Genomic DNA, 11361 nt, shown 5'->3' on the forward strand with positions numbered 1-11361 from the left:
GAGTCTGCATAATGCGTTCCATATACACAATTTCTTTGGCAGTTATGTTTATGATAAAAAGATAACAATATTTAGGATTGTATTTACTAATATGAGAACTTATGTAAACTATCATGAGAATTCCAACCACACCCATGGGGCTCTCATTTGTGGTCGTTGGCATTTTTGATAACCCAGACGCCTCGCCAGTAGCCCTATGAAACTGGGGGTTTGTAGTACAACCACACCTTTAAGCGTTCAATACTGCAGGGTTTAAATCTGCAGACTTAAGGCTAACCACACCTGTTGAAGTGTTCAAAACTTCTTGCCGTAATAGTAAAATACTATTGCAGTGAGTCAATCACACTCAGGCATTCAAGCTAAATGCTTAAGGGTTAACCACACTCAGGCGTTCAAGCTAAAAAGCTTAGGGGTTGACCACAATAATGTGTTTCAGGAAAAATGCTTGTTAGGTAATAACACTTTTAAAGCATTTGTACTGATACTGATAAACTTTTCAAACAATGCCTTACAAAAAAAAGTGATATTTTGTCTATTACATGCACAACTAGATATTGCAGCATTTAAGGGCATATAAACCTATTGTCCACAATGGAACATTGTGAAATTGTGTAAAGACAGCTGGTGTGAAAACCTTGTTTACATCTCACACACTTAAACCATTCCCCTTTCATAATGCTGGTATTGTCTAACATAGTGCCAGTTTGACATATTTTACACTGGTCTCTCTTCAGACTTCCTTGAAGACAGTTACCAGAAATACAGTGGAACATATTTTTTCGATATACAACTGTGAAAGCGGGTTGCATAAGGTTTGTGCCTGCTGCAAGCCATTTTGCGTACATGCAAATAAAAACACCACAACTAGAAGAATCGTTTTGTGGGGTTCGCATTGGAACTTCCACTGATTCTAGTTGGAAATGGAATTTTTCAGCCAGCAGGTAGTTAGCCAACTCCTTTGCAGCTTGAATCTTTGTACTTGTCCTAATACAAGACATATCAATAGGATCCAAGTAAATAAGTTTTTTGTTTTCAATATCAATTGTCAAAAGAATCCAGTGGCTCTGCGATGGGTTCCATGGAATGAAAATAAGCTTTTTGTCTGTAAGGGACATGCCACGCCAAAGATTTTCAATGGGACCCTTTTTTTCAAGGTGTTGTGCCACCATAGAACAGACATACAAAGTATGGTTGTTAGCAGAAACTATCTGCCACAAAAAACTGTTAATTACTTCGCCATAAAGCCATCCAGCTACAAAGCGTTCATCAACTCTTTTTAATAGTTGCTCTTCATGTTTTGGTAAAGTTGGTTCCAGTGACTTTAACTCCACAATTGAAAGGGAATGTGTTCCATTTACCAAAATTTGTTCATTAAGTTTGTAACCTCTAAGGCTTTCTACACTTGGTGTAAAACTGTTCAAAATTGGCTTGACAATGGGAGCTTTTGAAGTTACCTTGTGTGAAGGGGAAGGCATAGTAGTCACTTGGTACAATGGCTGCAGAGTATTTGCAGAAGCTCCCACTCTTGATGTAAATGGGTTCACCTTTGGTCGTTTACGGGGAAGCTCATCACCACTTTCAGACCAAAGCACCTTTCTTTTTGTTTTAACAGATTTGTGTTTTGGAATTTTTGAAATTCTAAGTCCATCATCATAACAACAGGCTTCCATCAGGTTGTCTTTGATAGATTGAAGGTCTTGGATACCTTGCTCCAAAGCTTTTTGGGATGTTACATCATAAGACATATTTTTTATGTCAACCAACAAATCGTTGAATTTCCGGATGGTTTGCTGTCTTGGAGTGTCTTCATTTGCAACAGTGGGTGAATTCACAGTTGTGTTTGAACACAATGAATAAGTGGAAATGATATTACTTGTAACAGCTTCTTCATTCGGTTTTGATGCACTTACAGCGTTCACAACATTTGGATCCAACACCATGTGAACAGAATTGTGGTACCATTCAGGTAAGCTGGACCAATCAACATCATCATACTTGTTAAACACAGCAAACGTGTGCTTACATGGCAAGAAGTGTCGGGTAAAATCTGCACATGTGCATTTGGGAAATTCATCCTTTGATCCCAATTGCACAGTGTACATTTGGCCAGTAGATTCACTTTTAACTGAGAATACATTTCCATTCCTTGCAATTGTGTTTGATTGCAAATTTGCAGACTCCCCAATTCTTTGAATACAATGTTTTACCAATTTTCTTGGTCTGTTTTGTAAAAAGTCAGGAACAGAACTGTTGTAACTTCTGTAGTTGCTTGAAGATCTTAAGTTTTCTTGCTCATACCTAGATTACATACTTTTTTTCATACACCGACAGTCAACTATAATTAAATAAAAAAGTATGAGACACATGTGAATATTCCTTAACAAGTTGAGTACTTTGACAAATGTTGTACAAACAGGGATCCAACAAATTATATTTTTGTTGCAGCTTTCTTGGTTTTTCCATCTGGGAGAAAATCTTTGTGTAAAATTGTAATCAGTCCAGATAAAGATTTATCTGTTCTGAAACGTGTATGGCATTCTTTTGAAACTCGATTTTGTCTTTCCACACCATTGTTGGTGCGAACAAGTACTTTTAATTGATCTGCTCGATACAGCCACAACCAACGCTAAAAACATACCTGTCATAAATACCTAGCTTGTATCTTTTATTTAACAACCTTCCTTACCGCTTTTTGTGATAGCCAAGTTTTAATAAAATAGTTTTGAAGTTTATCATTATCAATCCATTGAACACATGACTGAAAATCATGTAATGCTGTTTGGTAAGTTTCCTCACTTTCAGCTCTGGCATTAGCTCTCATAAATGCTAATACTTCATCTTTGCTATCCCGAACACCGTTTTCAGACTTTTTCACCCAACGCTCCCATGCTTGCTCACGATGAAAGTCGCATATTAAAACATTCTGCAAAAGTATAGTTTATATATTAGTCTTTTCATTAAACATATACATAACTCAAAATTAAAAACAAGCTTACCTGAAAAAACAGTTTCAATGGCATGTATTTCAGCATCACATTTGTCTGTCATAAAAAAAGTTGGTTTCCAGCCAGGTGTCCATTTTTTCAACATGGAAAGAGCTTCTTCAATATCAATTTGCCTCTCATTTTGTGTGATAAAACTAGCCACAACCTGGTAGTTCATGTTTGTTTTAACACACAAAAAAAAACAAAGGCAGGGCATATTTAGAAGTCTTATATGTAGCATCTAGTAGACAAATGTCCTGCCCGTAACGAAGAAGAAATTTTTGCTGCCAATGAAGTTGATGGACAAACAACATAGTTTGCTGATGCAATTACAGGAGGTGTTTTTTCATCTGTAAGGTCTAAATTAGTGGTGTTTACCACATTAGGAATATATGGTCTAAAAAAAATGTTGTCCTGTGGATCTCCAGACTTGACCCACTCGTCAACCAAACATTGGACATTTGTTTGATCTATTTTAGCCAGTTTGCGTTTGGAAAATGCCCTGTAGAAGTGGCTCTCGACATCCTTTCTTGTCGGAAAAAATCTTCTATTTGTGTTTGATGGCGCATTATCATTTTTAAACAGTTCATGCACCACAAATAATTTTAGGCCTCTCATGATCTCCCCAATATTGCATATGCCTTCATTTACCATTTCATCAATTTTAGCAATGATCCGTTATCAACCATTTGAAGAAATCCTGCCGCCTACAATACAAACAAACACATATATGTATGTCAAATTATTATATTAGGTGAAACAATGATCACTTATGGAGATATTTGGTAGAAAGAATAAAAGGTAAAGATTTTAAAAATCAAAAAAAAAATCATTTATATGTTCGAATCAATAATGGTGTTTATAACATACTTCTCCAATAACATGGCCAGAATGATCACCACTGCTTGGGAAAGAAACGCTACAAGCACATTCCTTTAACATAGACTCCCTTGAAGCTTCGTCTTTCAAAGCCTTGTGAATAAGCACAGCTGACTTATTCCTAGGGTTTCGAGATCTTGCCATAACCTGATATTAACAACAGCAAACATCAGTAAATATGAAATTATTTTTTATTCGAGTATTAACATGAAAAAAATACTCACTTGAAATTGGGAAAACCTTAGTATTTCTTGTATTAGTATTTTTGCTTTGCAGTTGCACTTTTTTGAACCTTGAATACACATCTTTTTTTTGGCAGGATTTGGATGGTCAAGCAACTGCACACAACAACAAAATACTATTTTTGTCTTTAAGTCAATGTAATGAGTAACACACAAGCATACCTGTTTGGGAATGCATGGTTTACGTTTTTCATTTCTTTTCTTATTTTGATCTTTGGCATGTTGGCACTCCAGCCACACACTTTTTACAATAACATATGGGATAAAATCTTTGTCCCATCGAATACCACCTTTTGAGATATCTTTGTCAACATAACATGATCAGCAACAAATATGCGACCGTTGATTTTACAAAATAGTATACAATAGAAATGTTTCACATACCATAACACTTTTTTTGGTACACAATAAATTTGGTTAAAGTGGTAATTTCAAACTCCTCAACTGCCCTTTCGGCTTGTTTAAACGTAGAAAACCACTGAAATGTATTAGAATATTAGTTTATTAAACCACATAAAAAAGTGTAGGACAAACCATACCTTCAAATTTGTTTCATCTACTTGGTTGGGTTGCTTGCATATTTTTTCTGTAGGCAATGTCTCCGTTAACTGTTACAAATATAATAAAATGACTTTAGGGGAGCTGAAAAATATATAATGTAAGAAGGACACGTTTCTTTTATAACAACTATAGGTTCACAAAAGGAAAACTTAGTACATTTAGTTCTATACAAACCATGTCAATGGGAATTTTTAAAAAGTTTATACAAAAAGCTGTTTGTTGAGACAGCTGCTTTCCAGTTGAAAGTGCTTCTTTGATGTGTTTGCCTACTACCCACCGTCTAAACTGTGACTTGTTCTACATATAAAGCAGAAAATTGTGTGACCAAGTATCTGAAATATTTGTTTATCACAACACAAAGAACATGTATAAAGGACAGGTTGTTAATAAACCTTATCTATTTTTAAAATAAATTACATTTTTAAAATAATTAAACTTTCAACTTTGATACCTTAAAGGTTGGAAACATAGTAACTTCAAACATTGTTATCGTGTAAGCATGCTGGAAAACCATCTCCTCATTTTGCTGAAATGATTTCCAGCAATTACTTTGAACAGTAATGTATGGAGTGTCATTGTTCCAGCACACTTTGCTTTTTTTAATGTCTGTAAGTGTATGTGTTTAAATATATGTGTACATATACAAATATGTTATTAAAATGTTACATATATGCAGATGAATAAATTTCTTTAAACTAAGGTTAAAATGTAGACCCACCATATGTCTTTGATTTATGCAAATGCAGCTTTAAATCCGTCACAGTTTGGAATTGCAGAAATGATTTCTCTGCATTTTCTTTACATTGAAACCACTGCAGCCAAAAAATATACTTTAAGACAAACCAAATTCGGAATTTTCACGCAATTACCAACCTTTTGAATTTGGTTTGATGTTGCAAAATCAAATTCATGCAAGGTTCTTGCATTTTCATCTCTGCAAAAAAAATAACTATCCTTTTGTTCTCAATTTATTTACAAAACAACCTACGTGGCTTCTTTAGCATTGCATGGAGTCATATCTTGTGCACTTGAGTCCTCCACCATGTTTGCTTGCGAAAATTAATTGTTTTAAATTTAGCTTAATTTTACTACAGCTTAGCTTAATTTCACTTAACGCTTAATTTCACTAAACTAAGCTACACTAAATTAAATTCAGCTTAATTTAATTAAACGCCACTTAATTGGTTGCAAACGTGGCGCAAAACTTAATTAAATGGCGCAAACGCCTTTTTGGCGCGGAATGCTCTATTGCGCCACCTACCGGAAATTAAGTCCTTTTGGGGGGTAGATCCTCGTTATCGTGTTAGTAGCTCTACCGAATTTCCCCCTCTGTTTTTTTCATAAAGATGTTTTGTGGTTGACGTAAACAAAAAAAATTATTTGATTGAAATACTTTTGTGAAGCGATTTGGTCGGGACCATATAGGCTTAGTGCAATGTTATTTTGTTTGAATAGCGCTAGAGTAAAAGTGTGTGAGATATTGAAATGTCCTCTCTGTTGCCTTACTCATTTATTTGATCACAATTAATAAAGGGAAGGCATTTATTCGCGCACAATAACAAAAACATTGATATTTTAGACATGTCTGTGATGTAACAAACGGCCTTCTAACATTAGGTGGAATTAATCTTACATGTTCTTGCGAAAAAAAGTAGTAAATTAACTTTTAACATTTAATTTAGGCCGGATTCGACCGGAGGGCCAGAGTGTGGTTACTCACGACTTACAAAATTTCCCACTGAATACAACAAATTTCCCACCGGTTAAGAACCACCGAATTAAGACAAAACACCCTGTGGAATGTAAACACAGGACCTCGTGGTGCTACATTACATAATGTGCCAGTGAGCATACCTGTGGCTGTGGGTTTAGGAATATGTTGCAATGAGGAAAAATCTTAAATTACGCTTGAATACTGTGAATCCAGTTTTGGTATCTGTAATCTTGATGGGTAGTTTGTTCCATACCTTGGCGCATTTGTATCTAAGTGTATGTTGGCCGCGACTTGTGGAAACACGTGGGACAAAGAAGTGTTGTTTTAAAGCGCCTCTTGTTGCATGTTCATGTATGGTCATCGTAAGTGAAGAAGTCATAAAAAACTGGCGGTAATTTTCTGTTTTTGAATTTAAATACAAACTTGGCAAGTTCCATGTCAGTTTATTTTTGAAATGTTGGCTTGCAGATATAATTTTGTACTTGAACACTGAAAAGAGCTGTTGGTAATAATTTTTATAATTCTGTTTTGCATAACTGCTATTTTTTGCATGGTTGTTTTGTTAGCAAAGCCCCAAGAGAGCAGCCCATACAGGAGGTGTGGATGTATCAGAGAAAAATACAAGTTTCGGAGTGTGCTTGATGGAATATAGTGTCTTAATTTGGACAGAACTCCAGCAGCTGAAGCAATCTTGCTTCTGACATGTTGGGCCTATGACAATTTTTTATTGCGATTTGTGGTTTGGTTGGAAAACATCATGTATTTGGTTTTGTTATAATTAAGGGATAGATGATTTGCTCTCATCCACCTGTCCACCTTTGTTAGCTCCTTATTTATGTAAATCAAAAAAGAAAAGGGCCTTGCCCTGACCGTCACATCACAATAGTCTGATGACTTTTCTGAAAAAAACGTGCTTTGTTTTCTGTTTGTCAGGTAACTTTCAAGAAATTTGTTCATGTGACCACGAAATCCGTAATGTTCAAGTTTCTTTATGGGTATTTGGTGGTTAACAGTGTCGAAAGCTTTAGCCAAATCAAGAAAAATTGCACAAGTAGTAAGTTTTTCGTCCATTGCAGAAATTATTCTATCATGAATTTCAGCAATGGTTAAGTTTGTGGAGTGTGATGTTCTAAATCCATTGCAGAAATTTTGATAATATTTGGTATTTTTCCAGATATTTTACCACAAGTTTTTCAAATACTTTTGAAAACGTTGGAAGTAAAGATATTGGGCGATAATTGCCTAACTGTTGAGTGCAACCTCTTTTGTAAATGGGAATGACTTTGGCAAGTTTTAAACAATCCGGAAATGAACCAGCCTGGACTGCTTCATTGAAGAAATTGCACAATATTGGTGCTAGGGTGATAAAACGAATTGGAATGTCATATGGTCCTGTGGCTTTTTTACTGGCAAGTGCATTGATGACATTATAAACTTCTGTTATGTCTATGTCATGAAATCGGAAGGAATTTAAGATGGGATATTGCAAATATGATTTAGGCAGATTTGTTGTATTTGGAATTTGCGCCTTACCTATGTTGGATAAGTGTTTGTTGAAGGCATGTGCAATTTTTTTGGGTTAGTCAGTGTGCTATTTTGATATGTTATTTGAGATGTCTGCATATGTGTAGCATTTTTGTGTGATATTATTGAGTTGATTATTTGCCATGTCTTCTTAGTGTTGTTACTGCTTTCATTGAATAACCTTTTGTAATAGTTTTGTTTTGCAGTTCTAATAATATTTTTTTAGTTTTTTTGCGTAATGTTTGTAGAATTTCTTTTTCTTTTTGATGGATATTAATATTCCTTTGCTTAACCATGGTTTTATTTGCTTTGTAGATTTTTTAAAAGATTTGGTGAAGGGGGCATGGTGGTTAACTACCAACTGGCATGCAGATATAAAAATTTTAAACTTTTTGTGTATGGATTGATTCATATCAATGCTATCTACAATACTATACACATCATATACATAATTATCAGTTTCTACATGTCTATAATCCCTATTGAGCTTTGGATACTTCAGTTGAATTGGACTGGACTTTTTTATTATGGCAAATAATGGTGAATGATCAGATATATCAAACATAATTAACCCAGGTGTGATTTTGTCATTTGTATTGTTTGTATAAATGTGATCAATTGCCGTCATTGTACTAGAGGGTGCAGTATGGGATGAATTTTTTTTCAACATGTTTGCATTTAAACTGGTTAACATTGATTTGTAGTGTTGTATTGTAGGTGTGGTAGCCAGGCTGTTGATGTTAAAGTCCCCAAGTATATTGTATGTAACACTCTTTTTGTTTAGATTAAACAAACAGTTTTCAAAGATTTTGGAGAATATATGAATATCGGGTCCGGGATGTCTGTATATAACTCCAACAACTGCAGTTTTTTTTGGTGTAGCTGCAACTTAATCCAAAGGTTTTCACATCTGGGCATGTCGAAATGGTAATGTGTGGAAACTTGGTATTGCAGAGTGCTTTTATTATACATTCCATCACATCCTGCATTGGTTGGTGAGTCAGTGTGTACAAAATTATATCCATTCAATCATATATTGGTTACAGTATTCAAGCGCAATTTGATTTCTGTTATTGCTATTATATGAGGGCCATTAGTGGTACGCAGATATTCTTCTGGTATATGTAAGTTGTGCACTAGACTTCTAACATTAAAGTGAAGTAATGTCAAGCCATTACTGCTGGTGGTTTCAATTACGTATTGCTTTGAACTCTTCTGTATCTAAATATTTTGATTCCCTAATGTTATTCATGATTTGTTGGGGTGTTTTGTTTTTGGGTGAATGGGGGTATAATACACAGGTTACATAATGGTGTAATACACAACGAAAAATTAACATGCAAAATTTGTTTAGGTGCATACAATACAAGACACAGCAGTGTGCAGAAAACATAAACAAATACATGCAATTGATAAGGATTACCAGATTGTATTCTACAACTCAGCTAATGTGGGAATGTGGTGCTACCTCACATCTGCTTCATTGTGAATGGCAATTGTGGGAGAAGTTTCATTTTTTCGAGCAGAATGATTCCATTCCTGGTCCATATGAACTTAAATCCATTTTGACGTTTGAATTGAAGGCACTGGTGGAACATTTTTTTGTTTGATTTTGTAAGACTCTCGTTAATGTATATTGGCGACTGGTGTGCATATTTTTCGGAAACTCTTGCTTTAACACTAGAACGGCCGTGGTTTCGAAATAGACACCTTTTGAATTTCGATGTGTATTTTTTGCTAGTAAATACAGTTGCTTCAATATGAAACTTTCAGTAGCTTCCTAACTTTGATTGAAGAGTGTGTTTAACCTTTTGTTAAAAACACTGTTGCGATTTTTTTTACAACCTGTTTTACCTTCAACGGCTGAGGCGTCAAAATCGACACCATAACATTTTAAGCGGAAAACTGTTGTATACTCTTTCTCGTTAACGTGAATGCGGTGGCATAAAACTAGGGAGAAACCATGTTTTCATAAAAACGTGTTTGTACATCTCATGTACAATGTATAACCGTTATAATCATATAGACTCAACAATGTACATTCTTTCTTAGCAGCTTCCTCATATTTGGGGCTTGCAAAGTTGTTTGGCGTTTTTCGCTTGTACAGTCCCCTATTCACACAGCCCAGCAAAAATTTGCTTAAATTATAAATGTCAAGGGTAATTACTGCGTCCATTGTGTTTTTAGACTATGACCCTACTGTTATTATTTACATCCCTCATTTCATTAATTGTGTTTTCCCCAATGTACCTCGACAGACAGCAGGATCAGGAAACTGCGGTCCGTTCGCGATAGCATTTGCATCTGGGCGCATCAGGGACTATAACAAGCAGTTTTATATTAAATGCGACAGATGCAAGGAATGGTACCACCCTGGTTGTGTAAAGGTGACAGTTCCAAAAAATGTTTGCGACAGAAATGTAGTCTGGCACTATGACAAATTCATTGTAAAAAACGTATATACGATTTGGGGCTTTTTAAAAACGGCATGCTCTGCAAAGAAATAATATGGCTGACAGGCACAGACAGACAAGAAAATGACAGACAGGGAAAGTTTCATACAAGACCTGAAAATATACCTACATCATGTTGTGTTCGTCTGTACTTTAATATACCTTGTTTAACGTTTTAGTTGGTTTTAGTCGAGTCATATTGCGTATTTTTCTGTTTAACGTCAACGTTGCCAACAGTAGTAGGTGGTTGGAATTCAATTTTGTGTAATACTTGCTTTAAAACACACTACTTGACTGACTACACACGATCGAGACACCAGCAGACGACAGACCATGTTGAGTCGACAAGGCATTTTATCACCAAACGGGCACTTATATAACGTTCCTTGTGCCCCTCTAGACCTACACTGAGGCTTATAAAGCAAAAAAGTTATACATCTTTGACATGCAAGCGTAAAGCTCGCTTGCAGACCAATGTGTGTGTGAGAAATCCATAGTGTCTTTATCTAGCCCCTAAGAAGGCTCGCAACACCTGGAAGATCTTTGCCACTTGTCGACAAAAGAGTAACAACAAATTTTGCAAAGGTATGTGCATTTCTATATGGCTTTGGTGTCCCACTTGCGACAATCCGGGTCTAATGTTCTCTTTTTGTGTTCTTACAGCACCAGGCGAGCCAAGACTTCGTTGTGGAACTCTCAGCGTCAAAATCCTTTAAGGGGGCGTTTTTTGACCACGACCAACTTCTCGAACTCGCACGCCACCTTTTTACCGAAACGTCGTACAGTCGTCTCATGACTTGTACTTATGTCGCAACAATTAAATTTTTAGACAAACAATCACAAAAGGAAAATTACTACATTTATAAAAATTACTACAATGTATAACTGTTACGTGCGCATGCTGAGGTAAATTGGTTTGTTTGGTGGTAGAGGACTGACATAGAATCCCTAGTCCACAAATGTATAATGTTTACCTTAAAACAACTCTAAAAAACAAGCACCTT

At 35.6% G+C, this 11361-nt stretch overlaps 1 protein-coding gene, 1 long non-coding RNA gene and 1 pseudogene across 2 annotated transcripts; all 3 read right to left on the reverse strand.

The window, feature by feature from the left end:
- Positions 1-563: 563 nt before the first annotated feature.
- LOC145219763 (uncharacterized) lies at positions 564-2102 on the reverse strand. The gene has a single exon (XM_080087079.1). It carries the CDS (start codon positions 2100-2102, stop codon positions 564-566), a length of 1539 nt encoding a protein of 512 aa, XP_079943205.1.
- Positions 2103-2665: 563 nt separating this feature from the next.
- On the reverse strand, positions 2666-4326 carry LOC145219764 (uncharacterized; annotated as a pseudogene).
- Positions 4327-4883: 557 nt separating this feature from the next.
- LOC145220602 (uncharacterized) lies at positions 4884-5597 on the reverse strand. The gene is made up of 3 exons (XR_013858231.1): positions 5540-5597; positions 5385-5478; positions 4884-4963 (listed from the first exon to the last, which is right to left on the reverse strand). It is a non-coding gene; the product is annotated as an uncharacterized LOC145220602 (long non-coding RNA).
- Between the last annotated feature and the right edge of the window lie 5764 nt (positions 5598-11361).

The sequence above is a fragment of the Phallusia mammillata genome, chromosome 3, assembly GCF_965637545.1.
Source record: "Phallusia mammillata chromosome 3, kaPhaMamm4.hap1.1, whole genome shotgun sequence".
Taxonomy (NCBI): domain Eukaryota; kingdom Metazoa; phylum Chordata; class Ascidiacea; order Phlebobranchia; family Ascidiidae; genus Phallusia; species Phallusia mammillata.